This window comes from Micromonas commoda, chromosome 13 (assembly GCF_000090985.2).
Source record: "Micromonas commoda chromosome 13, complete sequence".
NCBI lineage: Eukaryota > Viridiplantae > Chlorophyta > Mamiellophyceae > Mamiellales > Mamiellaceae > Micromonas > Micromonas commoda.
In genome coordinates, this window is record NC_013050.1 from 616794 (window position 1) to 643748 (window position 26955).

Sequence of the window (26955 nt, forward strand, 5' to 3'; positions counted from 1 at the left end):
GCGCGACACATCGGGAGGCCATGGTGACCAGCCGAGTCTCGCGCCTCCTTGTGCTCGTGTCCCTTCTGTCGTCCGTCTTTCTCGCGAGCGCGGCACCGGTCGAGCGGCGGGAGCTCGTCACGGTCGAATCTGGCCTCGCGGTCGACCCGATCGGTGTCGTGCGCAGCGTGACCATCACGAACGGGGTGTCCTTCAACGCGTTTTGCGAGTTTATCGTCCCCTTCCTCGACTTTGAGCTGCCCCCGGGGGTTTGCTCGAACCCTTTCGACCTCCGCGGTCAATCCGAGTACGAGGATGAGCCCGAGGACGACTACGGGGTCGTGGAGCCGCAAGCGTGGCAGTCGAGTCGAAGGCGTGGCTCTCGTGCCTCGCCGAGCCGAGTGCGTTCGATGCACCGAGGATAGTCGCGACGTGTAAGAAGGCTCGAGTCAAAAAATCAATCAAAGTTTTCTCCCATCACGGCGCAACCTTGTCCAGCATCTTGCACTGCTCCCAGAAGGACGTGAGCTCGTGCGCAGCGCTCCACCCGTGCGCCGCTACCGACGGCACCCCCGGCCCGGGGAAGTTGCTGTCCCCGACGCACAGCAACCCGTCGATGGGCGTGGACGCGGTGGTGATCGGAACGGTATCCGTCTCGGGCGTGATCCAACCGGTGCCGCCGTACGTCCCCCGGTGCCGCCGCTGAAACCGCTTCTGCGTCAGGGGGGTGCCGACGAACGACATCTCCACACGCTTCCTCACGTCCGGGATGGCCTTCTCCACCGCCCGCCACAGCACCTGCGAACGTTCCTCCTTGAGCCTCTTGTACTCGTCGCTGTTCCTGTCCAGACCGTCCCAGATGTCCAGAGGTTCGTTACCCGGGGTGTACGCATGAATGACGTGCTTACCCTCGGGCGCGAGGGAAGGGTCGAGCACCGACGCGATGGACACTAGCACCATGTTCTGCGGCGCCGTCACCCCCGCTGACCAGTCCTCGACGTATATGTGGTGAATCTCGAGGTCGTCCGGCAAACCGCTCGCGTCGATGCCCAGGTGCAGGTGCATGAACGACTCGCACATCTCGGTATCCTCGCACTTCTTCACCCACTCCCGCGTCGCGGATCGCTTGGCCTCGTCCTCGCCGCAGTGCTCGCCCGCCTTGGCCGCCTCCGGGAGCATGGGCAGGGTATCCCACACGGTGGCGTTGCTGATGACCGCGGCGGACGCGTTGATCACCGCGCCGCCCCGCAGTTTGATCCCCGACGCGCGCCCGTTCGTCACGAGGATCTCCTCGACCCTCGACTTGAGCATCAGGCGCCCTCCGTTTTTCTCCAACCCGCGCACCAACGCGCCGACGATGGCCTCGGAACCTCCCACCGGGAACTCCAGCGTGCTGTTGGGCCTGTACCAGTCGTCGAACATGTACCCAATCTCCGCCGCGAGCGTTCCGGTCGCGGGAGCCCCCGAGAGCAGGAAGCACAGGACCTCCATCCAGTTGCGAATGAACGGGTGCTTAATCTCGTTCTTGTCCAAAAACTTGGAATACGGCGCCATGATCTCCGGGAGCACGGGCGCGGCTTTGAGCAGACCGGGGACGAACCGCGCGAGGGTGACGGCCGCGAACGGGTCGGTGCGCACCGCGGAGGGCGGCAGCGCCGCGGACGCCCCCGCGAGGGGCTTCATGAGCTCCTTCAGCCGCCTCCACTCGTCCGCGGCGTTGATGCCGTCGACGTCATCGACGTACTTTTCCAGCACGTCGATGAACTGATCGTTGCCCACCTCGGTCAGGAAGGATCCCTCCGGCAGGTGGCACATCCAGGTGTTGTAGTACACGCACTCCAGGGGTTCGTCCAGGGCGTGTAAAACCTGACCGCACGGGTTCGTGGTGGGCCACCTGGACATGCCGCTGTAGAGGGACGGGCCGGATTCGAACGTGAACCCGTCGCGGTGCCAGCTGTGCGCCGCGCCGCCCGGGACGTCGTGCGCCTCGACCACGGTGACTTTTTTGCCGTACTTGGCGAGGAGGGCGCCCGCGCACAGGCCGCCGATGCCCGCGCCGATGACCACGACCTCCGTGTCGTGGCTCTTGTCCGTCGCGGCCGCCGCGCGGATCATCGGGGAAGAAGATCTCCTCGGAGCGATGCGCCGGTTGGCGGTGGCTCGGGGCGCGGGAGAGCGACGGGCGGGAGCCGCCGCGAAGCGCGACGCGAGCATCCGAGGGGGCGGCATGTCTCCGAAGGCGAGCGTCGACGCGATGACTGTTGGAGATGAGCGCGTGCGACGTCGACCGCGCTGCTCGAGTGTGCCGTCGCCACGTCGACGCCTATCCTGAATCACGTCGACGCTCGGCGCTCGTGAGCCAGTAGATTTTGGCCCATCCCGCGCTTTCTATCCGATGACCGCCGTCGGCGGCGGGCGTCGACACTCCCGCGCCGCGCGTCCCGAGCGGACTCGAGACCGTCGGAAGCGCTCGTCGGATTCCACAGAGTCGGATTCCGTCGTCTCCCGGACACCCGGCGACGTACCTCCCGCCGCGCTCGTTCACGCGATGCCCGCGATGATGACCTCATCCACCTGTCTGCGGGCCACGTCGCCCCGGATGGAATCGACACGCCGCGGCTCCCTCCGCGTCGTCGACGCCGCGGCGCCCGCACGCACCGGCGCATCCAAGACGGGTCGGTCCGTCCCGCGTCAACTCCCCCGCGCCATTTCCGCGCCGACGACGAACCTCGGAACCGCGGACGCGCCAACTCCCGCCGCCGGTCCCGTGCCGTCCCTCCGAGAGCTGCGCGCATCCATCCCGAAGGAGTGCTTCGAGCCCGACCTGGGGGAGTCGCTCAAGTACGCCGCGTACGATCTCGCCGCGCTCGCCGCGTGCTTCGGCGTCATCTCCCCGCACGTGGTGGACCACCCGTGGCTGTTACCGCTGTACGCGCCCCTCACGGGCACCGTCATGTGGATGAACTTCGTCGTCGGCCACGACTGCGGGCACGGCTCCTTCTCCAAATCCTCCGTCGTCAACGGCGTCGTCGGCCACCTCACGCACTCGCCGCTGCTCGTGCCCTTCTACCCGTGGGCGTACTCGCACAAGCAGCACCACAGGTTTCACAACCACCAGGTAAAGGACATGTCGCACCCGTGGATGACTGCAGAGGAGTACGCCGAGGTGAACCCCATCGTCCGGGCTCTGGCGCTTGACGGGTGGTGGGGAACCTTCCTCGGCTTTCCCGGGTACCTCCTCCTGGAACCGCGGTGGGCCGGGACGGACGGGTGCCACTTCAACCCACAATCCAGGCTCTTCGACAGGGCGCCCAAGGACGAGCGGGTGAAGTGCGCGGTTTCCACCGTGGCGTGCGCGGCGTTTCTCGGCGCGTCCTTCGTCGCGTGCGACTCGAACCCGGCGCACTGGTTCGCTCAGTACTTGGCGCCGTACTTGTGCTTCTCGTGGTGGCTCTTCACCGTGACCTACCTCCAGCACCACGACTACGACACAACGACGTACGAAGAGGGCCAGTGGGAGTACGTGCTGGGGGGTTTGGAGACGATCGACCGCGAGTTTGGGCACGGCGTGGACGAGCTGACGCATCACATCACCGACTGCCACGTCGCGCACCACATGTTCTCGGACATGCCCCACTACCGCCTGCCCGCGGCGACCGCCGGGGTGCGATCGGTGCTGGAGCCCCGTGGGTTGTACAAGCGACGGGACACGCGGGATTTCGTGACGAAGGTGTTCGAGTTGCACGGGGACGTCGGGCACTGCGTGGAGAGCGAGGCGGGGGTGAGGCCGAGGGCGACGCGCGACGAGTGCGCGGCGGCGTTCAACGGCGAGGAGTGGCGCGAGGTTCGCAAGTAGTTGAGGAAACGTCGCGAGTGTTCGCCGTAGCTGCATCGCATGTAGCCGTGTTGATTACGTTTATTGTCTAGTAGTGCTATGATTCGTCGGGCGGGACACGCTGATCTGACGAGTGTCACCACGCGCAGCCGTGTTCGTCTCGCAGGTGTCGGAAGAACGCGTCTCGGTACGTCGGCGTCCTCGGCACCACCGACGGATCGCTCGCCGCGAGTTTTTCCTCCAACTCTTTCACCGGCATCCAGGCGACCGCGCTCACCTCCGCCTCGCCCACCGCGAACGCGATGGACTCCGAGTCGCACCGCAGCACGTACATGTCCTCGAAGCAGTTGCATCCCCCGAGGTCCGCCTGCTCCGCCGGCACCGTGCCCAAAAAATCCAAATCTTCTTCGACGCAAATCACCCCGAGCTCCTCGGCGAGTTCGCGCACCGCGGTCGGCCGTGACTCGTCCCCGCTTCCGATGTGTCCCGCCGCGCTGATGTCCCACCGATTTGGGAACGTGTCCTTGTTCGGCGAGCGCTTCTGCAGGGCGACCAACGATCGTTTGGGATCGACGAGCCACACGTGCACGCTCCTGTGCCAGATCTTTCGCTGGTGCACGACACCCCTGGTTTTGGACTCGCCCGTGGGCACGGGGCGATCCTTGTACACGTCGAAGCCCGCCGTCGGAGGGCACATCACGTCGAACATCTCCGACGATGACTGCGCCTCGGCCAGGGCGTTCGGGTTGCGCGAGGTCATGACCTCCACAGGCGGGGGGAAGGAATGAGAAAGGTCCAGTCTCGGTCCCGTCCTGTCGTCCCGCCAAAATTATACCGTTGGCCCGTTCGAGGAGAGGAGATGTCAGCTCCGGAACCGTCTCGCGAGGGCGCCCCCGGGGTTGAGGGGGGCGTCATTAGCGCCGGCGCGAACGCGGTCCGCGCGTGGAACTTCGCGCGAGGGCGCGCCGGGCACCGTCGGGCGGCGAGCGTCGCGCGCGGCGGTCCGCGGTCGCGTCGTCAGCGTCGGGGGGGAAGGAAAAGTCTCGGAGGGGGAGAAAACGCACGCGAGGTGCCGAACCTCGGGAGGGTCCCGCGGAACGACGTTCGCGGCGTCGCGAGATGGTCCCCGGGGGCGGCGCGTTCGACCGCGCGGGAGGAGGCGACGATGACATCGTGAGCCTCGCGCCGTCCACGTCGACCCTGGCGGGCGACGACGACGCGCGCGTGAGCGCGCGGCGCAATCACGACTCGCCCCCGAGAGATCTTTCCCGTCATCAGATCCCCCCGTCCACCTCGCGGTCGCATCGCTCGGGACTCTCGGACGGCGGAAGCACCCGGCCGTTCAGGGCGTCCGTCTCCGCACCCGCACGCACGTGGCGCACGCGTGCGCTCTCCCTCATCGTCGAGAGCGACGGCGCCACGAGCGAGTGGGTCCTCCGCGTCGACCCGTCGCAGCTGTCATCCCCAGACGAACGCGGCGACTCGGTGGGATCCACTCTGGTCTTCGGGGGCTTCGACGCGACGAGGTTACGCGTCCGCGCGGGTCCCTCCCGGGCGCCGAGGGATGCGGGTAACGCCGTCGACGCGGACGACCCACCCGGGGGGGAAGATCCCGGGGTGCGATGGGTGTCGCTGACGCGCATGGGCGGCGGATCGGAAGAGATTCCGACATTCTTCTATCGCGTCGACGACGACGCCAGCCGTGCCGACGACGACGACGCCGTGACGATGTCGTTCGCGGTCGCCGACGGGATGGGCTCGTTCGGGTCGCCCGTCGGTGCCACGACGATATCGTCCGCGTCCGTCGCGGCGAGTACCGCGGACCCGTCACAGCTGGCATCCGAAGTCGAGGACGAGAGCGAGTCACCCGACGTTTATAGAATATCGCCGTGGATGCCCGGCAGCGCGGCGTCGTCGCTGAGGGATCCGACCCCACGCGTGCACAGACCGACGGATGGTGGCTCGAATGTACATCTAACCCCGGGACCCGAGGACGACACCCCGCGGCGTCTGACGTTTGAACGCGACGGTGACGATATATACGGGGACGATATAACCGGGGGCCAACAGACAGAATCGCCCCCGTCGGAGGGAACCGCGCTGCTCGCGGCGGTCATGGCGGAGGTGTCCACCCCGAGCCGTTTCACCGGCGTGACAAACCTGACGCAACGCCTGGGCCTCGGCGCGGTCGGCGCGGTCGCGGTGGCCGACACCCCGTCCTCGGTGCGCCAGGCGACGAACGGCGAGGTCTTTCCGGAGGACGTCGAGTCGAGTTTCGAAAAGTCCTTCGACGGGGGGTACGGCGGCGAGGACGTCGAGGCGGCGATCGACGCCGGCGAGCAGGTGCTCACCCCGACGCTCGCCCGGGCCATGCGCAGGGTCGGCGCCGCGTCCACGTCACCGTCCACGTGTTCTTCCACGTCGGCATCCACGTCAGCGTCCGCCAGGGTTCCGCTGCTGGACGCGTGGAGAACGGAGCGGACGACGAGCGCCGCGTTTCGGGTGTGGCGGATGTCCGCGGTGTTGACCAATCAGGAACGCGAACGCGCGACGCTGATTCGCCTGCGAAACGAGGCGATCGCGGCGGGGATCCCGCCGTCGCCGATCGCGACGCTGCTCGGCGGAAGCGCGTCGGAAGCGCCGAGCTCGCCGACTCCGTCGTCGGCGAGCGGCGGGGCGCGGGAGACTTTTTCGTTCGGCTGCGAAGCGGCGGCGTTCACCCCTCCGTCGTTAGCGTCGTCAGCTCGGGAGGGACCCGACGCGACCGCCGCCTCGTCGGCGTCCGCCGCGACGCAGACCCCGACGTCGGTAACGGCGGACGCCGCGGAGGACACCGAGGACGCCGCGGAGGACACCGAGGACGCCGCGGAGGCTGCGAGATCCGCGGCGAAGCTCAGGCGACTCGGGGAGAACGTATCGTCGATTCGAGCGGCGGCGCGTTTGGAAGAGAGCGACGCGATCAGGCGCCGCGAGCGGGAGACGCGGCTCGTCGCCTCGTGTCAGACGAAGACGCGCCGGAGGATAGCCGGCACGACGCTTCGCGCGTGGTGGGCGGCCGCGTTTAGGGAGGTCACCGCGCGCCGCCTCGCCGCGGCGGCTCGTATAGCGGCTGACTGCCACGTTCTCGCCGCGGAGGGCGCGGCTCGCGCGGACGCGTTCATCGCGCACGCGCATAATCGAGCGGTACGGGCCTCGAACGCTCGCTCCGTGACGCGCGCGTTCGAAACCTGGGCAAACGAGGCTGCGAAGACGGCGTCGCTGCGAAGGAGGCTCGCTTGGGGAAAGGTGTCCACGGATTGGCGCGAGAAGCGGAGCTCGTTTGCGCGTTGGGTACGGTTCGTGGACGATTCCATCGCCGCGAACGAGGCACGTCTCGTGGCGGTGACCAGAATACTGACCCGAGTCTTCGCCAGGGCTATGCGCGAGGGCTTCACCGCGTGGAAGACGCGCTCGGAGGACGCGAGACGCGCGAGGCGCAACGCGATCGTCGCATTCAAACGGTTCGCGGCGAGGAAAGAGGCGAGGTTTGGCCGAGAGATGACGCAGGCGTGGAGAACCCACGTCATGGAGGGAATCAGTCGACGACGCGCGGTCATGACGCGCCTCGACGCCGAAGACAGGACCGCGCTGAACGCGTTCAGGCTGTGCGCCCGGAGCGAGCTGCGTCGGCGTCGCGACCGCGTTCGACGATGGCGAACATTCGCCGTCGTTCGCCGCTTACGTCGCGAACTCTTCGCGTCGGCGCTCTCGAATGTGAGGCGTCGTTGGGACGAATCGGTCGCGAACGCTCGCCGCGCCGCGCTGGGCGCGTGGCGTGCCGTCGCGGCGAAGGCGTCGAGGCGAAGGCGGAACGCGGAGCGCGTCGAGTGGGCGGTGGATTTGTGCGTGCGTAGCGCGACTCGTCTCGGCCCGCGTCGGTGTTGGCGCGACGATTATCGGTCCGTCGTCGCCGACGTCTTCGCCGGATGGAAACTCGCGGTCGCGTCCGCCCACACCGCGTCCAAACTCGTGCACCAAACGGCGACCGCGATGGCGCGTCACCGCGCCGAGAGGGTCAAGCGCGAATGCGTCCGCGCGTGGCGCGACTGGCACCGCGAACGAGCCGCCGAGTGGGATCGCGTGCGACAGATTCGTCGTTCGGAGATTGCGGCGTTCACGCACCGTTTCAACGCCCGTCTCCGCGCCCGTCGCGCCCAGTTCCGCGCCTGGCGTCTCGAGACCAAAACAGGCGCCCTCACGCGCGAGCGGCGGTGGCGAAAGGTGGCGCGGGTCACCGTCGGCGTCGCCGTTCGGGACGGCGCCGCGAGGACGATGCTCTTCGCGCGCGTGTTTCGCGATTGGCACCGATTCTCTTTCGCGTCGGCGAGGGAACGCAGGGACGCGGAGGCGCACGATCTCGAGCTCGCGCGCGTGTGCGAGACGCGCGTGTGCGACAGGTACCGTCGCGAGCCCTTCCGCGGGTGGCGGCGGCTGACGTGGACCAACGCGGCGGATCGAGCCGTCGCGGCGTACGCAAACGCCGTTCGACGTAAATTGAGCAACCACGCGACGCGGATGTCGCACGGGAGGCGTCGAGAGGGGGCGCGGGGGACGTTGCGCAGGTGGCGCGAGGCGGTCGAGAAGGAACGCGTGAGGAGTTTGGTCCACGCGCGCGCCGAGGCGATGCACACGCGGCGCGCGGTGCACGCGCCGCGCGCCGACGCGTTCCTCGCGTGGCGAGTAGTAACCAAAGAGACGGCGGGATTCCGCGAAAAGTCGTACGCGGCGATGAACAGGCGCACGCGTCGAAGGACGCGCGCCGTGTTCCACGCGTGGCACTTACGCGCCGTCTCCATCGCCCGCGCGTTCGTCATCTTGCGTTCGCTGGCGAGGGTGGAACGCGCGCGGCGGGGTTTCCTCGACGCTTCGGACTCGTTCCGGGGCTGGCGCGGGGCGGTATCGCGGGCGGCTTCCTCGAGGTTCTCCGCGGCGTTGACGGCGCGGGCGGCGCGACGCCTCGCGCGGGACTTGGCGTCGCGAAGGCTCCAACGCGTCGTGCGCGTGTGGTACGCGATCGCGGGCGCGGGCGTCGCGCACCCGGAGCGGCGCAGGGCGCACGACGTCGCCGTCGCCGCGCATCGGAAAGCAACGAGCCTCAAGCTTACGGCTCGAGCGTTTGCGTCATGGCGCGTCGCCGTCGAGCGCGGAGCCGTTACGGCCGTTACAGCCGACGCGACGCGCGTGAAATGCGCCGCGGTGGCTGGATGGCGCGCGCGACGCGTGACGCGCGAGGTGTTCTGGGCGCTGGTTCGTGCGGCGGAGCGCGGCGCGCGGTTTCGTGCACAGCTGTGCGCCGTCGCTCGAGATTCGCTCATCGCGTCTGGTAAAACTTTTCTTCGGCGTTGGCGAGAAATGGCGATGGCATCAATGGAGGCGAGGCGCACACACGACGCGCTCGAGACGTTGCGTGCACGGAGCGAACGGCGTGACGCGTGGCGTCGTCTCGCCACGTGGCGGCGCGCGGTTCGCGCGAGTCGAACGTTGACCAATCGGGAGGCTCGAGCCGACCGATTCGCGGCGCGGCGGCGGCGCGTGCGGTGCCTCGCGCCGGCGCTGAGCGCGTGGATTGCGTTTGCGCGCGCTCGGACCGCCCAAAGGGTCGTCAACGAGCGGGCGCTAGTGTCCGCGGCCAGGCTCCGTGCGAGGATCGAGCGGTCCACGACGCGTGGGGTGTTCGAGGCGTGGTTGGCCGTTACAAAGGCGTTACGAAGGCTCGCGTACGACGTCGCGGCTTTCGCCGAAGACAGAAACGCGCGGACGCTCACCGACGTCCTGGCGACGTGGCGGTGGCGAGCCGTCGCTTCGACGGAGGCGCGTCAGTTCGCGGTGACCCTCGAGAGGCGCGCCGGCGTTCAGTGTGTCCGCGCGTGGCGAAAACACTGCGTCGACAAGTCTGCAGAGTGCAGAAGCCTGAGGCGTCGATACGCCAGGGTGGTGACGAGGCGAATGGCTCGGCGGCTGCGCCAGTGGCGAATCAACGCGGTTCACGCCATCGCGGCGAGGGGTTCGATCGCGGCGGCGAACGCGCGGGTGATGGAGCGCGCCATCAACGAGCGTTACGAGCGTTACGTCTTCCACGCGTGGCGGTGGCACGTGGCGTGGTCCAACGGGTACGCCGAAGCCGTTTCGCAGCTGGAAGACCTTCGGAACCGGGACGCGTCGCGAGCCGTTTTTTGTCGCTGGCGTTTTGCCGCCAACGATGCCCGACGGCTCGCGGCGTGCGAGCGCCGCGTGGCGACCCGCCGCTGGAGATCGATAAAGCTCGAATGCGTGTGGGCGCTGGCGATCCACGCGAGCCGATCCAGGCGGCTGCGAAGCTTCGCCGCGAGGCACGGGCGCGCGCCGAGCGCCGCTTCGACGATGACGCCGATCGTCGTGGTTTCCCGCGTCTTCGCCGAATGGCGTAGTCGGGCGGCGGAGGCGGCGGCGGATCGCGAGCGGGAGGCTCTCGTGGCGCGCGGAGCGACGGCGCGCGCGAGGCGCTTGAAGCTGCCGCCGTGCGTCCGCGAGTGGCGCCGGGTCGCGCGCGAGGCGGCGCGCGCGGTTTTAGCGGCGGAGACGAGGTTCGGCGCGAAAACAGAGGCTTTGAAGTTTCGAGCGTTTCGGGCGTTTATCGCGTCCGTTTATCGCGCGAAAGACGCTGCGAGCGCGCGTGAACGGGAGCTGACGAGGGCGATGGAGGTGAGGTCGCGGGCGAGGGAGGTGCTGGCGGAGGCGGAGATGATCGCGAACCGGACCTCCGTCGAGTTTGACCCACTTTGCGCCGAGCCCGCCGAGGTTGACGCGACGGACGAGGTTGACGCGGTGGACAGAGTCGCGGCGGCGGCGGCGGGTATCGCCGCGTTACCCGCGCCGCCGCCGCCTTCGCCGCCGCCTTCGTCTCATCTCCTTCTTCATCCTCCAGTCGTCGCGCCCGCGGCGACGATCGAGTCGATCGACGAGAGCGCAATCTTCGACCTCTCCGCGGACGAACAGGACGTCTCCATCGCCGACGACGACGACAAAAATTTGACCCCCCGGGATGCCCCAAACGAGAAGGAGAAGGAGGCGGAGGCGGCGGTGGTGGCGGTCGCCCCGCCGTCCGCGCACAGCAGGGAGTACGAGGTCGCGTACAAGGCTGCGTACGACGCCGCGCTGGCCGCGGCGGAGGCGGAAGCCGCCGCGCTTCGAGCCCGACTCGCCGACACCCACTACGACGCTTCGCGACCGGTGACAAACCGGAACACGCATCTGTCACACGTTTTGGACGACAAGGAGAACGCGGGGGGACGCGAGAACGACGCGGGAAAACGACGCACCGGCGCGTCGTCCCACTCGTCGTTCGCCTCGGTGACTTACGCGAAGGTGTATCACGAAGGTGTATCGTCGACGGGGGGGACCGCTCGGGCGCCGGGGGGTACCTTGGGCGACGCGATGCTCGGACCGGTTCGCGGCGCGAGGACGGCGAAGGCGCTTCGCGCGGCGGATGCCATCCTGGGGAGACACGAGAGGAACGACGGGTACGGGCACGGGTCCGCCGAGGGGTACTCGCGCGTGTACCATCACAGGTGATTAGGTGACTTATCCAGTCGAGCTATGAGTGTTATCAAATGTGCGAGCGATGAGTGTTACAGCGTTTGCCCTATCGCGCGAAGAGCGGGGTCCCGGAGTGCAGCTCCATCGCGAACGCCGCCGCCAGCCCAATCATCGCGAGCCTTCCGTGCAGCATCTCCTTGCCCGGCGAGAAGGGCCCGAACGCGCCCTTCGTGGCGGGCTCGGATGTGAACTTTTTCGCCTGCACGTTGGGCATGAACGACGCGAGCGCGACCAAGACGGAGACGAACGCGAGGGAGAAGACGTGGTCGTGGAACTGCGTCGGCAGGGTCTCCCCCGTCGCCAGCTCCGCGCCCACGCCCGCGACGAAGGCGATCTGCGCCACCCGTCCGTTGATCACCTCGGGCGCCCACCCGCCGAATCCCAGCGTCTCCATCACGCCCTTTCTCGCCACCACCTTTGTCGCCTCGGCCGCGGCGCGGGCCTCCTTGGCCGGGACCGCGTCGGCGCCGGCGGCGCGGGTGACGATGGATGACGCGCGGCGTGCGGACGCGCGGCGGGGCGCGAGCCCTACCCGGGACGCGAGCGACGGCAGAGCGAGAACCGCCATCGTCGTCGTTGAAAGTGACACGGGGACGTGGCCGATCCACATCCGTGATGCGAACTTCGCTTGCGAACGAGCGGCCCTCGTTCGGCGTCTCGAGGCTTTGCCTTTGTATGCGCAAACGCTTTGCGCATGGGAGTAATTGAGCAATTACGTGATGGCGCAAAAAAATCCAATCGCCGGACACGCTTCCGTGGTTGCGGTAATGGCAAATTTCAGAGAGGGAAGACTAACTCGTAGCAGCTTAGGTTCTGTGGGCGCAACACGTAACGCAGTAACGGGCTTACGCGTTTTGGAGCGAAGAGATACGACATTCCGTCGAGCGCCGACCCCGCTCGCCCCGTCTTACTCGTTCGAAAAGGCATGGAGATCGACTTCAGCTCCGAGGACGGCGAGCCCAGGTACGGCTTCGAGTCGTGCGGCGCGAGCGCCGACGCGGAAGGGCGCGTCACCTTCGAGGTCTGCGGGGCGTCGTTGATCGTGAAGCAGGGTCCCGAGCTTGGCGAGAGGCTGTGGGCCTCCGGCATGGCGCTCGCGCGCGAGATCGAGCGCGGCGTCGCGCTGCGTCACGTTCCGAACAGTCTGTCCGTCGCAGTGTCGTCGCGTCCATCCGGCGCACCCGCGCGCCCCGCGCGCCGCGCCAGCGCCGGCGGGGACTCGCTCGACGTGGCGCTGGGGAGATTGAAACTCGGAATCGACGAAAACGACGACGACCCCCTTCGCGACGCTCGCGTCGTCGAGCTCGGCGCGGGGTGCGCGGGCCTGCCCGGGCTCGCCATGGCGCTCAGACACGGTTGCACCGTGACCCTCACCGAGCATCCCGACGTGCTGCCGCTGCTGCGAGCCAACGTTGAGGAGTTTCAGGCGCAGATCAGCGCGTTGGCGTCGGTGAATGCGTCGTTCGAGAAGCTCGCCGACGCGGCGATGCGCGTCAGCGTCGAGGCGCTGGACTGGACCGACCGCGAGGCGCTCGCGAGGGTGGCGGAGGGGAGCGGGTACGACGTGGTCGTGTGGGCGGACGCCGGGTACCTCGGCGACGATAACGACGCGCTGTTATCGGCAGCCGTGGCGTGCACGGCTCCGGGTGGGAAAATCATCGCGTGCGAGTCGCTGAGATCCGAGGCGAAGACGAGGCTGCTGCGGCGAATATTCGGCGCGCTCGGCTTCTTCTGCGTCAAGGTGCTCGGAAACGGGATGAAGGGTAACGCGGACACGTGGACGTACGCGATGACGTGGCAGTGCGAAGCCGAGGCGGTTTCGGCGAGGAGACGAATCGGCGACGGAAGTTTCGCGATTAAGTGCGAGCGCGACGTGCAGCCGGCGGTGACGTGGAAACCTCGCACTGGCGGTCGGCGCGCGGATGGCACGGACGGCGCGGGCGCGCGCAAGTGGCAGTCCAGCAAGATCCGCGGCGCGTGATCGGCTTCGAAAGGGGCGCGGCGCGCGGGGAGAGAGAAGTCGTTTTCGGCGGAGACACGCTACGAGCTCGGAGAAGAGTCAAGTCGTCTTTGAAACCCTCATACGAACCGCCGCACACGCGAGGCGTCCATCCGCCGCTAAGATTACGGCTCCCGTCGGCACCCGTCCGCCGTGCAGAACATCTGCTTCTCCGTCAGGTCCGCGTCGAGCTCGACGTCGTTCGTGGAATGCGTCTGCCCCGTCTTCCTCACGCGCTCGCGCCTCCGTCGGTTGAGCTCCTCCAGCAGCTGCGCCTCGCTCGCGCGCGAGAGGTCGACGCCTCTGTCGACGCCTTCGCCTTCGCCCCACCCGTTTTCACCCCCCGCCCGCCGCTCGTGCTCCTCCGCGGCGATGTCCTTCCGGCCCTTCTCGCACTTACCCTGGCGGACAGCTTCCAGGCGTTGCGCCACCCTCCTCGCGTTCCACCCGTTCCTCCTGTCGATGTTTTCGCGAATCATCGTCAAGACGTCAACCGCCGCCGGGTCGAAGAGCGGCGTCAACGCGTTCCTCATGCTGGAGTAGAGGCTCGGGAAGACGCTCTCCTCGCGCGCCAGGAGTTTCTTGATGTGATTGCGCTCCTTGGGCGCCTCGAAGCACGCGGGGCAGTTCTCGTTGATGACCGGCAACCCCGCGTCGTAGGAGAAATCCCTCAGCGCCTTCTCCCTCAGGTACACCGCGGGCCTAATCACCTCCACGTCCCCTTCGTCGATGGTATACTTGGCCTTCATCGTTCGCACGGCGCCGTTGTACATCGTGGACATCAGGAACGATTCGACGCAGTCGTCCAGGTGCTGCGCCAAGACGAGCTTGTTGTACCCGTGCGCCCGGCAGCACGAGTACAGCGCGCCCCTCTTCATTCGGGCGCAAAACGCGCATATGGAGTCGCCAGTCATGTGACGCTCCGCCATCGCCATGATCTTCTCGTCGAGGTAATGGTACTCGACGCCCAGGGACCGCACGTACGGGATGAGCGGCCTCGGGTTGAAAGCCTCGGTGCCGGGGTCCACCGTGGCGCACGCGAGGGTGAAGTAGCCGGGTGGGAACCGCGACTTGACGTACAGGAGGAGGTGGAGCATGGCGAGCGAGTCTTTGCCGCCGGAGAGCCCGAGCAGCACGCGGTCTCCCTCCTTGATCATGTCGAAGTCGTTGAGCGCCTGGTTGAGCGGCTTGAGGATCTTCGCCGGGGGCTTGGCGAGCTTCTTGGACTGGCGCTTAGATTTGGGACTGGCGTTGATTTGGGAAGCCACCGTCGCGACGGCGGTGGAGACGCCGGACTCGGGCTCGGGCTCGGGCTCGGGCTCGAGCTCGACAACCTTCTCCTCCTCGACGTTCTCCACCTCGACGTTCTCTTCCTCGATGTTCTCCTTGTCCGACTCGCCCACGCCGCGCCCAACCGCCGCGCCCCCCTCCGTCCGCGGCTCCCCCTCCGTCGGCTCGCGAAGATCGCCGACGCAGAGGGGCGCGGCGCGCTTCTGGATCAATCCTCCGCGAACGTTTTCGGTCCTCTCCGTCACCCGCAGCGGGTGCTTGCGGCTCTCCATCCGCGAAGATTTCAACGTAGGGGACGGGTCCCGCGGGCCGAGATCCTCGATGCCGGGGGGGCGCATCGCCCCCGTGACGCCGCGAACCTCCGGGAGGTAGTCCAGCGGTAGGACCCCACCCGCGGAATGCGCCTGGACGGCGGTTTCTAACACGCGCGACGCCTCGGATGGGAACATGAACCACCGGATGGCGTCGCCCCGCTCCGCGCTCGACCCGTGCCGGGACCCCGCGTGCCCGGGCCCCGCGTCGTGAGCCACCTCCCCGTCGTCGTCGCCGTCGTCGCCGTACGCCAGGCGCGCGTCGCCGTCGTCGTCGTCCATCCCCCCCGCGAGCATCGCGCGCTCGTTCGCCGCGAGCCCACCCTCGGGTTTAGGCACCCGGAGCCTACGCCGCTCGTTGTTGCCGTTGTTGTTGCCGTTGTTGTCGTCGTGACCGACGCCGCACGTCTCCAACACGCGAAGCCCCGTCGCCAATTGCTCGTCGAGCCGCGCCGCGATTGACTCCTCGCTCGGAACGTCGTCGTTTAAATCGTCCTCTCCTCCTCCGTCCCTCGCGCGTGGGTGTTCGTTCCCCCCGTCGATTGATGAAGCGTTCTTCGCGGGTCCGTCCCAATCTGAACGCGGAAACTTCATGTGCGCGAGCCACCTGCGCTCCGGGAAGGACCTCGCGCGCGTCGCGTGCCGCCACTCCCCAGTCTTGGCGTCCACCCTGTACATCGGAAGAAGCCGCCACGCGTGATTCGCCACCGCGTGAATCGCGTTCGCGACGTACTCGATCTCGCGTACGCTCGCAAAGTACGGCAGCGACACGCGCGCGAACCCCGGACGCAACACCTCAGCCTTGTCCAGCAGGTGCGCTTCGAGCGCGGCGGAGGCGGATTCGTCGATGCCCAATAGCGCGTGCGCGTAAGGTCCCGCGCAGGCGCATCCCCCGCGCGCCTGGACGCCGAAGACGTCGTTGAGCACCGCGCACACGAACGAGTGGTGGAGGAACCGCGATGTGGGCCCGGCGCCGTCGCCGGCGTCGAACGCGGGGGCGCGGACGAGGAAGGAGACTATGGGAAGCCTCCCGATTTTGCCGGAAAAATCGCCCTCCGCGCCGCCTCCCCGACCCTGCCCGTCCTCCTTCCAGTAGTCCGTCCTCGGCCCCAGCAGCACGATCCGTGCGTTCGCCGCCAGCGACCCGAACAACACGTCCCGGAGCCTCGACTCCGCCCGCGCGATCAAGCCCGGGCCCACCGCCGCCTTCACCTGGAACGCCAGCCCCGCCCTCGCCGATCCCACGATGTCCTGCGTCCCGCCTTCCTCGCGCTCAACCCGGTTGCTCAGGTACCTGTGATCGGCGCCCGTCACGAAGAACACCGTCCCGCCGCCCGGCGTACTCGGCACGTCGTTCTGGAACAGAGAGCGCTTCGCCACGAGCACCCCGGGCGACCCCGGTCCGCCCGGGAGCTTATGCGGCGATATAAAAATCGCGTCTTTGTACACGTGCGGGTTGAGAGCGCCCGTGTGAGGGTCGAAGACTACGGGGTTCATGTCCACGTCCACGTACGGCGCCGCGGCGGCGTAGTCCCAGAACGCCAGCGCGCCGTGTAAGTGCAACGTCTCCGTGATTGCGTTCACGTCGGCGAGGACGCCGGTGACGTTGGAAGCGGCGCTGAACGAGCCGATGAGGGTCGGGTGGTTGGCGTACCGTCCCAGGGCGGCGGTAAGGGCGCGCACGCACGGCCCGCCGGTGCGCGAATCCTCCGGGATGGTGACGACGATGGCGCAGGATTCGCGCCACGGGAGGAGGTTGCTGTGGTGCTCGTGCGGGCCGACGAAGACGACGGGACGGGCGCGTCTCGGGGCCCCGCGGGGCAGCGGAACGTGCGCGCCGAGCGCTCGCGCGAGTCGATCGACCGCGCCGGTGCTGCCGCTCCCGGCGAAGATTACCACGTCGCTGTGCTTGTCGCTGTAGCTCACCCGCGCGTTGACGCACTGCGCCACCACCTGCCGCGCCTCCTGCCTGAAGCAGCTGCTCTGCGCCCCCGTGGTCGACGTCGACGTGTGCGTGTTGGCGTAGAGGGGCAGGACGTCTCGACGGATCTTGCGTTCGACGCTGCGCAGGGCCCGGCCGGAGGCGGTCCAGTCGGCGTAGACCATGAGCTTCTCGCCGTACGCGCCGGAGAACGTGGATCCGTGGCCGATGACGTCGCGGCGCATGCGCGTCAGCGTCGCTTCATCCTCCGGGGACATCTCCACGGACGGCATGGGGGGCGTGCACGTCGTCGGCGGCGGTTGTTGTGAAGCGCCGACTTCAGCTGGAGCGGCGGAATCCTGTCGCGCTTGGCACATGCGGGCAGTCATATTTCATCAAATTAGGCGATCACGCGGCATTTGTAGAAACTTGTTTACATACGGAATGTTCCTTTCATTTGCTTTTACCCAAATTCCGGAACTTTCATCAACGAACAACTCGCCCTCTCAAATCAAGCGACCCAATAAAAAATCTGCGTTTCGCGTGGACGCGTCAGCATCGCGTCAGATATTTGGTCGCTGCGCTTTGGCGATTTGGTCCCGATTCTAACTGGACGGCCATAGGAAAAAAACGCGAAATCGAGCCGGTTTCGGCAGAATCTCACGTCGTGGCCGAAAAGTTTTCGGAAGCGAAGTCTCCTTGATTGCGCACCTCGCCGGGCCAGTCCCTTTGACGCGCGGCCCAGGCGCGCGCTCGAAGCGTGCTCGGCTTACGTCGCCCGAACTGACTCGGGTCGACCGTGCGCCATGCAGTCCTACGCCGTCGGGTGCGTTCAGTCTCCGTCGTCCCCGCGCGCGCCGCCCGAGCCTCGACCCGCGGGCGCACCTTTTTCACCCCTCGCGCTTTTCCGAACGTGTCGCGAAGCGATGGGGGCGCCTCGCCCTCGAGGGGCGCGCGCCGCCGACCCGCCGAACGATCCGAACTGACGCCCCCGGGCCCCCAAATCCCTCCGTGATTCCCTCAGGAGCGCCCCGAGCGTCTCACGATCGGCGTCGAACGAGCTCTGGACCGCGCGCGCCGCGTCGCGAGGTGCGCCCCTTCCCCAAACTTTTCCCCTCGCCCCACGGCCACCTCGGCCTTTGATTGCGTCTTTTTTTCAGCCCTCGCCCCCTCGCCCTTCCCCACGGGCGCGCGCCCTCCCGCCGGATCTGATCGCCCCCGATCCCCCGTCGTCGCGCAGGGAAACATATTCCGAGGCGTGCGCCCGCGCGCCACCACCGCGCTCGCGCGCGGCGCGTCGAGGCTACCTACACCGGTGCGACCCAACGGCCCCCACTTTTTCACCCTTTGAATCTCCTCCGGACGCGCGCGGGTTGTGCGGGTGGAGTTCCGCGGCTGACGTTGCGCCCCGGGGCGGCCGCGCCCCGGGGGCGGCCACGCCCTCCGCGGCGATACCCGTCGCACCCGCGACCTCTCGAGCCCTCCCCGCGGGGGTTCGATACCCTCGCCCCGGGGTTACGTAACCCCGCGCGTCCCACCCGCGGCGCCGCGCGGCGCCGGGCCCGTTAACCCCCATCCCCGTCGACACCGGAGGGAACCTCGCCGCTGACGAACAACCTCCACTTTTTTTTTTTTTCCCGGCAGAGCTCCCGCCCATCTCCAGTCCCACCAGGGTGGTGACCATCGAGCGCATGGAAGACTTCACGCGTCTCTCCCTGGTCATCCCCGACGACGCCGTCGCGTCCGTCAGGGTCGGGACGCAAGTGCGCATTAACGGCTCGCCGCTGCTCGTGGCTTCGGTGAATCACCGCGAGGGCGGCACCATCGTGGCGTCGTTCGGCATCGCGCAGTCTTCGCCGCTGACGAACACCCTCAAGACGCTCTACCCCGACGCCACGGTGCAGTTCGAGGTGGACGGCATGCCCGTGGGCCACGCGGACGTCATGGACTCGCTCGCGCGCAAGAACTCTCGCGAGAGCATGGAGAATCTTCCGGGTACCCGGGAGTGGTACAGCAACACGCTCCCGTGGTATTCGAAGATGTATCCCGACGCCAACTCGGCGCCCGTGACGGACCGCGGGCGCGAACGGTACATGGAGCAGAACGGAAGTGGATCCACCGCCACGCACGGGCACGGGCACGACGCGGCGCCGATGGATTCGTACTTTCCCCCCGCCGCGTCGCCGCAGAGTCCGCCGCGAGGAACGGAACACTCGTCGCAGGAGGAGCGCCTGATGGCGGAGTGGAGCCGACAGGCGGAGGACGCGCGCAGAGAGCGCGTGGAGACGTCGTCCTACGAGGACGACGACGACTACGGCGCCGTGACGCCCGACCAGGTGGAGACGCTCGAGACTGGTCTGACCCCGACGGGGGGCGCCGGCGGCTGGGGCATCTCGCCCAACCAGTTCATGGGCGCGCTCGAGAAGATGGCCGAGCGCAACAACATGCTGAGCGAGCGCGTCGAGCGTCTGTTGGAAGCCATGGAGGCCAGGGGCGCGTCGTCGTCGGAGATTGCGAACAAGCGCGAGCAGCTCGAGGCGCAAATCTCGGAGGTTGCCGCCGCCGTCGAGGAGGCGGAGGAGGAGGAGGCGGAGGATGACGCAGAGACTGAGACGGAGGAGGATCGCGTCGTCGAGACGCCGAGGGAGACGCCCGTCAAGACTTTGGATGAGACGGTCACGACCACCGTCACTAAGCACCCGGGCATCGTCGCCGAGATCAAGTCCCACGTCGGCGTCGACGAGGAGAAGCGCGAGGCGACGATTACGATATCCGGGACGATTCACCGGGACATGAACTCGACGCACAAGCCCCCCAAGGGCGCCTTCGAGATGCGAGACTACGTCGCGCTCGGCACTCAGGCGCTGTCCGACGCCGCGCAGAAGCTCGCGGAGAAGTCCAACAAGGAGGCGAGCTTTGCCGAGCACGGGGACGAGGTTCCGGAGAGGCAACACGCGCACATTCAGCGAATCTTGCAAAACGGGAAGGTGATCTGGGTGGAGGCGATGAACGAGGTGCAGGGCAAGTACGGCCACCCGTGTTACAAGCTCAGGCTGCAGGACGAAAAGGACGCGAGCGACTCCCCCGCGGTGATCGATTGCGTGTTCAAGCCGGCGATCGACGGCCACGGTGACGGCTGGCACCGCGCGCCCATGGAGTATGTGGCTTACAAGTTGAACCGAATGCTCGGCATGGACCTGGTCCCCCCCGCGGCGTATCGCAGGCCCCAGGGCGGCATCGAGCTCGATTACAAGACGTTTAACGAGGGCGCGTTCCTCTACTGGGTGGACGGCGCCGACGACCTGTGCAAGACGGGCGACTACCAGACGGCGGTGCGGACGGGATGCTGGGGCCAAGGTGTCGACCCGAGGGTGATCTTGTCTGACACCCGAGTGCTCGACGTGCTCCTGCAGAACAGCGACAGGCACGAGGGGCACTTTCTCTTCGGCCGACACTGGACCGAGGGCGGCCTGCCGAAGGGTGGCGGCCTGACGGATAAGGGCCAGCTGTTCCTGTCTGGCTCTCAGTACAGGCCGACGCTCATCGACCACGCCGCGGCGTTCCGCAAGGAGGCTTTCGTCGCCATGGATCACGAGAACGCCTTCCAGACGGGTCCCACGACGGTAGTCAGGGCGAAGACCTACCTGCGTCTCAGGTTCCTGGACCATGCGGCGATCAAGCGCGAGTTTGGGTGGTTCCTGAGCCGCGAGGAGCAGCTGCAGCTGCTGGAGAGGCGGGACACCATCTTGGAGTACCTCGACAGGCTCGTCGCCGAGCGGGGATACGACAAGGTTGTCATCCATGACTGATGTTGAACAAGTGTTGATTTAGAGAAGGAGAGGAGGGTGACGTACGAGGAGGGGGGCTATGTATTCACAAAACCGACCGCTCGCGAGGCGCGAACGGCGAAGGACCCGAAGGCTTGTCTGTATGCAAACCTGTCTGTAAACGGCTTTGGGCTTTGAACTGTAGCGAATGAAGCGATTTGGATGACGACGACACAGTAACACTACAATAACCACCACCTCCGCTCCCTCTTCAGTCCCACTGGTCCTTGTCCTCCCCCAGCAGCGCCTCCCGTAGCCGTTCGCGCATCGCCTCCAGCTTCCCGGACGTCGGCAGACCCATCGCGCCGAGCGCGGTTCTCAGCCCCGTCTTTGACAGCGTGTCCACGTCGGACGCCGCGATCGCCTCCGCCCTGACCGCGGCGGTGATCTCCGCGGTGCTCGCGATGGACCAGTCGATCGCCCCGGGTGTCTTGGCCGCTTCACTCGCCACTTGCTCCAACCGCGCCTCAAGCGACGGACCCGCGCCCGTTCGCCGCCCCGCGAGCGAGTACTCGAACCGCGTGAAGACCTCCTTCTCGAGGTAGTTATACGTGGGTTCGGACGCGTCGGAAACCACGCACTCGCTGCTGCCGTCCGCGCCCATCGCGAACGTCTGCCACCCACCCCCGTGGGTCTTGAGCACCCTCGCGACGCCGCCGACGCCCATGTAGTCTCCACCCCTGGCCGGGTCCCTCGTCGCCGCCGCGCCGACTCGGTACTCGGCGAGCGAATACGTCGGCTCAAACGTGGACAGAAAGTCGGTGGCCCGTTTCTTCCACGGGCCGACGCCGAAGTCGCTGACGATCTGCCCGCGCTCGTTCCACTGCGGGTTCACGAGCAGGGTGATCTGCGTCCCGTTGGCGTCGCCGAGGGCGGCGAGGTCGCGCAGCGTCTGAAGGTTCTGCGCGTTTGGGATGACGAGGGCTCGAACGGTGCCCGCCGCGTTGGCCAGAACGCCGACGGGGTCGTTGTCGTTGTCGACGCGCGTCGCGGACATGTCTCCCCCGTCGGGGTCCACGGCGCGGATCATGGCGGACGCCGTCTCCATCGCCGCCTTGTACACGTCGGCGTCGTTGGCGGGGTAGTCGTCGGACTCCACGGACGTGAACTCGTTCCTGCGCTGGTTGACGGGGAGCAAGAGCTGGATGCGCTGGCGCATGTGGCCGCCGTTTTGCGGGGAGGAGGCGGCGCGGATGATCTCGGCAGCCTGCGCGACTTGCTCGGCGCACGTCTGCGGGAGGGGACGGAGGTTCGCGGCCGAGTCGGCGGACGAAGACGCGGCCGATGCGGAGACGACGGTGGGCCTCCGTCCGAGCGGGACTCGACGACGATCGGCGCGACGATGGACGCGGCGCGAAGCCGCGATGCGAGGCGGGCGAACGACGGCGGCGGGGAGCGCGACCGTCACCGTAGCGCCCTGAGCGATGGCGGCCGTCATGGTTCGTCCGCCCGGGCCGGCGAGTGGGGGCCGTGCCTTCGGTTATCCAGGTGCCGAGCTGGCATCGCCAAATATCATCTCGGAAGTGACAGAACTGATGAGCCGCGCGGTTTCACGGAGGCAACGAGGGGGCGCCCCCTCGCCTTCACTCGCCATGGCGCCCAAGCGCAAGCGCAAGCCGAGGGCGACGCCGGTGGTCGACGACGACGGCAACGACGATGCACCGTCCACGTCCACCGCCCCTTCTTCCCCCCGCGTCGGCCTCGAGCACCTCCCCGTCCCCGTCCTCGAGCTCATCCTCCGCAGGCTCGACCACGATTCCTTATTCACGTGCGCGTTTGTTTGCAAGGCGTGGCGGGACACGCTCACGAGGGACCTCGCGGGGGCGACCCCGGAGGTTTGGCGCACGAGGCTCACGGAGTTCGTGGACGCCAACTCCGACGCGCTCTGCGCCCTGGACAAGGACGCCGCGCGCAAACCCGGCGCGTTCGGCAACCCGATGAGCGCCGAGGAATGGAACAGCGCCGAGCGGCGAAAGGTTCGCGCCTATTACGCCCCGCTGCTCGCGGCGAGGACGATGTGCGCGCCGCCGACGAGCGGCGAGGAGCTCCACTTCATGCACGTGCACAGCGGTCTCACGCCGACGACGAGACCCGGACCGGTCGGGGACGACGCCGATGGCGGCGGCCTCGGGGCGGACGGGGGAGGTGCGAGCGCGAGCGACCCGGAGGATCAGTTCGCCGCGCTAGACCCCTTGTCCCTGTACAAGAATCTGTACGAGGAGTCGTGCTACGACTGCCGCGAGATGAAGCGACGGGACGACATCACGCGCAACGCGACGTGGAGGTGCACCGCGGGTTCGCTGCGGGTCAGGCTGTGCAAGTCGTGCTCCGAGCTCTACGCGTACAAACCCCGGGGTCGAATGCGTCTAGTGACGTTTACGCGGTGCAAAGACGACTGGTGTTTGCGGCCCAAGGATCTGGAGGGGCTGCCGTACGGACTGGACACTAACCCGGAGAACGCGAGCTGGGCGCCGATGAAGCTGTACCGCAGGGTCGACGTGGTGGAGCGCGCGCTGGCGCGGTGGAAGAGCAGGGCGAGGTTGGAGGCGGAGCTGAAAAGGAGAGCGCTGCGGTGACGCGCGGGGGTCAGTGAGCGCTTACACTGGCGCCAAATTTAAAAAAGTCGTCACACGCACCGCTACACGTTCTTGGAGCCTATGGAGCCGTACCCCCGACCCAGCGACTGCCTGAACGACTTGGCCCTGTCCAGCAGGAACGACGCCTCCTGCTTGTCCAGGTGTTTGATCATGCGCGACAGCGAGTGGAAGTCGGCGTGTCCCGAGGTGAACAGGTTGTCCCACTCCGCCAACTCGATCACGCCAGCCTGCCCGTTCTCTCCCCATTGTTCGCTATCCAGCTCGGCCTGGTGTATGACGAACGACGCGAGCGTGTCCATCTCCTCCTCGGTCAAGCCGCTGCCCTCTATGTGACGTTTGATTGCCTCAAACACCTCCTGTTGGTCGAGCGCTCCGCTCTTGTCCTCGTCCAACAGATGGAACACGTGACCCGCGACGATGGATTGGACCGCAAACCGGGCAGCCTCGCGCTCGAAGCTCGCCGTCTCGTTGCCCTGCTCCTTGTACATCTTACTCCTGTCTCCCAGCGCGTAGAAGGCGATCATCTGCGTCGCGACGACCGCGATGTTGAGCAGCACCAGACCCTGGATCACGGTGTTGACCATGAACATCAGATCCACCGTCGATATTATTCCCGACGCCTGGATGACAACCTTGATGCCGTAACGGTACCTGTCAACGAACCCGCCCTTGTGCGCGGTGGTCACCGAGTACTCGGGATTGTTACCCATGGACGCCCACATGTCCTGCTGGCTGAACTCGAGGATGCAAATCGTCTCACCCGGCTTGCCATCCTTCTGTTTTTCAAAACCGGGAGCCTGGTGGTAATTGTAGTACTGCAACTTGGCGGTGACCTGCATGCCCTTGAGCCTCAGCGTGGCATCATCGGGATTAACCTTAGGGTCGTACACCTCGTCCAGGTTCGCGCCGAGGAATTCCAGTATCTTAAGCACGGGAACCGCGAGCGTCTCCCCTGGTTGAAACTCGTGAAGGTTCTCCAAACTGCCCTCCACGCGAATTATCGTCCTCGGCAGGAACCCCTCGCCGTACATGGCCATGTACTTGTGCTCCATGTTGAGCGTCATGTTCTCCGCCGCCGCGACGAACATGTTCCGCGTGTTGCGGCAGTAGCACCGCCCCAGCGAGTGCGATACCTCCCCGTGCTTCGGGCACAGTTCCTCGTCGATCCCAGCCTTCACGAACATGTCGCGATCGCACTTGCCGTCAAAGTCGGGATCCACGGTGACGTAGGACACCGAGTTCTCCTGGACGAAGGTGGTGAAGAACATCTGCGACTCGCCCTTGGCCGGGACCTGCTCCTCCTGCCACAGCGCGCACGATATGTCCCTGTAGTCGTAGTTGGCGTCGTAGTAGTAACTGTACTTTTTGTTGTCGCAGTACCGGTACGTCTTGTCCCTCTTTCGCGCGCTCGTGTACTCCTCGTAGAACGTCTCCCTCGCCTCCCTGTAGTTGGCGACGCCGAGGCTCCCGTTGTACTCGCTGGTGGGCCATATGGACACCAGCCCGAGCGGGACGGAGTCCACCAAGAAGAGCTGCGACGAGAATAGGTTCCAGCAGACGTACGAGACGATGGCCGCCATGAGCGCCTTGTGCGTGAAGCCCAGGCGCCAGTCTTTGAAGGTGATGGTCCTCGGGCACGTGAATGACGCGAGGACGTCGTAGATCATCTTGGCCACCATGGCGGCGAGGCCGCCCGTTCCCTTTCCTGCGCCGTGCCGATGACGCCCGGGACCGGGAGGTTACAAAATGTCGCAACCTCCTGGACTATGACTTCTTGGGGCAAAATTTGGCAATTATACCCGCCTCCAATGGGTATTTGATATACGAGATAAAGTTTTCCCAAAACCCTCGTATGATTTCCGGTTACGATTCTAACGCAGTTCTAACACCAATTGGGGAAATGTCTCTTCGCGTGAGAGTTTCTTCCAACCAAATGGAAGGTTGCTTCTGTTGACAACGCGTCTTCCCTTCCCCCCGCGGCTCATTCCGCACGCACACCTGCGAATCACCGCGTTCACGCCGCCGCACGGACTTCACATCCGCGCCGCTCCAACGCACACTCACCCGCTAAAGGCAACACAGTAGCAGACCGACAATGGCTGCCTTCACCGTCTCCGCCCCCGTGCTCAAGGCCGCCGCCGCCGTCTCCGCCGGTCGCGCGCGCCAGGCGCGCCGTTCCGTCGCGGTCCGCGCCACCGCCTTCGAGATGCCCGCCCAGTACAAGAAGGTGCGCGTTAGAGACAAAGCCAGCCCCGATCCGACCCGTTCGGCCACCGCCACGTCCGGTTTTCCACCCGCCAAGGAGCCATCGGAAAAGGCCTCTCTGGTAGATAAGGCGAAGGTCTCCAAATCGTCGTCGACGCATCCCCGTGCTGACCTTCACCCCGTTTCTCCGCCTCAGATCTCTCCCGTCGGCACCCAGGTCCTCGTCAAGGTTGCCGAGGCCGAGAAGACCACCGCGGGCGGCATCATCCTCGCCGAGTCGGCTCAGCGCAAGCCCACCTCCGGTGCGTACCCCACCCCACGAAAACAAATCGGTTCCCCCGCCCTAAACCCTGTAGCCAACCTCGAGGCAAAGTTTGGTTCTTTTCACCCCCGCGCGAAAACTCGGGCCAGGCCGCTGACCGTCCGTCGATCGTTATTAATCAGGCGACGTCGTCGAGTTCGGCGACAAGTGCGTGGGCATGAAGAAGGGCGTGACCGTCCTCTACAACAAGTTCGGCATCGGCTGCGTCGACATCGAGATGGGCGGTGATTCCTACATTCTCATCCGCGAGGAGGACCTCATCGGCACCTTCCCGGGCTCCGGCGCGACCGCCAACGACATCCCCAAGCTCACCCCGCTCGCCGATCGCGTCATGCTCAAGGTTGACTCCGTGTCCACGACCACCGCGGGCGGCATCATGCTCACCGAGGGCGCCGTGGAGAAGCCCTGCACCGGCGTCATCGTCTCCGTCGGCCCCGGCAAGAAGGTTGAGGGCAAGGATGGCGAGGAGGATGAGATCAAGCCCCTCGCCACCAAGAAGGGCGACAAGGTGATGTACTTCAAGTACGCCGGTGACAAGATGTTTGATGGCGACGGCGAGGAGTACGTCGTCCTCGCCGAGAGGGACATCCTCGCCAGCATGTAAGAGGGTAGCGAACGGATCTAACGCCAAGCAGCCGCAGCTTTTTCATTCTTCGCTTTGGCGAGAGAGGGTGGGGGACACGGGGAGAAGTCTGGAGTGGACGCGCGGGGGCTTGGGAGCGCGCGCGTAGGCACCGTAGGAAGGAAAGCGTGCGGACGTGGCGCTCGCACGCGGAGTTCGCTCATTATTAATACACGAGCTAAGCCTTCTCCTCAGTACCGTGTGCACCCGTATGCAAGTCCAGGTTGCAAAAAAGAACAAATAAAACGCAGAAACTTCCGCTCCGGCAGGCCGGCGGGGGGCCCTGTCCCGGCCAAAGGCCTTTTTGGCCTTGCACAGGGGGGGGCTTAACCAAGTGGCACCGTGACAGTTGTTGTTTGTGTCATTTTTTTCATTTAGACCCTGATTCCCGGTTTTCCACGGATGAGAGACCGAGAGTAATCGAAACAAAATC

At 66.5% G+C, this 26955-nt stretch overlaps 13 protein-coding genes across 13 annotated transcripts; 6 read left to right on the forward strand and 7 right to left on the reverse strand.

Annotated features, from left to right (window-relative positions):
* Window positions 1–405: 405 nt before the first annotated feature.
* On the reverse strand, window positions 406–2094 carry MICPUN_96715 (amine oxidase; the record flags this gene model as incomplete). The annotated part of the gene is made up of 1 exon (XM_002505732.1): window positions 406–2094. The coding sequence occupies one exon, from the start codon at window positions 2092–2094 to the stop codon at window positions 457–459; it is 1638 nt and encodes a 545-aa protein (XP_002505778.1). The 3' UTR covers window positions 406–456.
* A 637-nt stretch (window positions 2095–2731) lies between these two features.
* MICPUN_69560 (predicted protein) lies at window positions 2732–3658 on the forward strand (the record flags this gene model as incomplete). Its single annotated transcript, XM_002505490.1, has 1 exon — window positions 2732–3658. A coding segment is annotated over one exon (927 nt), but the record flags the coding sequence as incomplete, so codon positions are not given.
* Window positions 3659–3950: 292 nt separating this feature from the next.
* MICPUN_63678 (predicted protein) lies at window positions 3951–4574 on the reverse strand (the record flags this gene model as incomplete). The annotated part of the gene is made up of 1 exon (XM_002505733.1): window positions 3951–4574. The coding sequence occupies one exon, from the start codon at window positions 4572–4574 to the stop codon at window positions 3951–3953; it is 624 nt and encodes a 207-aa protein (XP_002505779.1).
* Window positions 4575–4933: 359 nt separating this feature from the next.
* MICPUN_103840 (predicted protein) lies at window positions 4934–11404 on the forward strand (the record flags this gene model as incomplete). The annotated part of the gene is made up of 1 exon (XM_002505491.1): window positions 4934–11404. One exon carries the CDS (start codon window positions 4934–4936, stop codon window positions 11402–11404), a length of 6471 nt encoding a protein of 2156 aa, XP_002505537.1.
* Window positions 11405–11474: 70 nt separating this feature from the next.
* CBR/ELIP1 (early light induced protein-like 6, chloroplast precursor) lies at window positions 11475–11996 on the reverse strand (the record flags this gene model as incomplete). Its single annotated transcript, XM_002505734.1, has 1 exon — window positions 11475–11996. The coding sequence occupies one exon, from the start codon at window positions 11994–11996 to the stop codon at window positions 11475–11477; it is 522 nt and encodes a 173-aa protein (XP_002505780.1).
* A 357-nt stretch (window positions 11997–12353) lies between these two features.
* MICPUN_63681 (predicted protein) lies at window positions 12354–13409 on the forward strand (the record flags this gene model as incomplete). The annotated part of the gene is made up of 1 exon (XM_002505492.1): window positions 12354–13409. One exon carries the CDS (start codon window positions 12354–12356, stop codon window positions 13407–13409), a length of 1056 nt encoding a protein of 351 aa, XP_002505538.1.
* Window positions 13410–13933: 524 nt separating this feature from the next.
* MICPUN_76985 (predicted protein) lies at window positions 13934–14200 on the reverse strand (the record flags this gene model as incomplete). The annotated part of the gene is made up of 1 exon (XM_002505735.1): window positions 13934–14200. A coding segment is annotated over one exon (267 nt), but the record flags the coding sequence as incomplete, so codon positions are not given.
* A 1473-nt stretch (window positions 14201–15673) lies between these two features.
* On the reverse strand, window positions 15674–17242 carry MICPUN_87398 (predicted protein; the record flags this gene model as incomplete). The annotated part of the gene is made up of 2 exons (XM_002505736.1): window positions 15674–16081; window positions 16148–17242. Coding segments are annotated over 2 exons (1503 nt in total), but the record flags the coding sequence as incomplete, so codon positions are not given.
* Window positions 17243–19319: 2077 nt separating this feature from the next.
* MICPUN_109382 (predicted protein) lies at window positions 19320–20960 on the forward strand. The gene has a single exon (XM_002505493.1). It carries the CDS (start codon window positions 19376–19378, stop codon window positions 20756–20758), a length of 1383 nt encoding a protein of 460 aa, XP_002505539.1. The 5' UTR covers window positions 19320–19375; the 3' UTR covers window positions 20759–20960.
* On the reverse strand, window positions 20941–22249 carry MICPUN_109383 (hypothetical protein). Its single transcript, XM_002505737.1, has one exon. It carries the CDS (start codon window positions 22212–22214, stop codon window positions 20988–20990), a length of 1227 nt encoding a protein of 408 aa, XP_002505783.1. The 5' UTR covers window positions 22215–22249; the 3' UTR covers window positions 20941–20987.
* Window positions 22250–22368: 119 nt separating this feature from the next.
* Window positions 22369–23352, forward strand: MICPUN_63685 (predicted protein; the record flags this gene model as incomplete). The annotated part of the gene is made up of 1 exon (XM_002505494.1): window positions 22369–23352. One exon carries the CDS (start codon window positions 22369–22371, stop codon window positions 23350–23352), a length of 984 nt encoding a protein of 327 aa, XP_002505540.1.
* A 62-nt stretch (window positions 23353–23414) lies between these two features.
* Window positions 23415–25052, reverse strand: MICPUN_63686 (predicted protein; the record flags this gene model as incomplete). Its single annotated transcript, XM_002505738.1, has 1 exon — window positions 23415–25052. One exon carries the CDS (start codon window positions 25050–25052, stop codon window positions 23415–23417), a length of 1638 nt encoding a protein of 545 aa, XP_002505784.1.
* Window positions 25053–25366: 314 nt separating this feature from the next.
* Window positions 25367–26715, forward strand: MICPUN_106433 (predicted protein). The gene is made up of 3 exons (XM_002505495.1): window positions 25367–25600; window positions 25775–25880; window positions 26023–26715. Exons 1-3 carry the CDS (start codon window positions 25469–25471, stop codon window positions 26502–26504), a joined length of 720 nt encoding a protein of 239 aa, XP_002505541.1. The 5' UTR covers window positions 25367–25468; the 3' UTR covers window positions 26505–26715.
* Window positions 26716–26955: the final 240 nt, after the last annotated feature.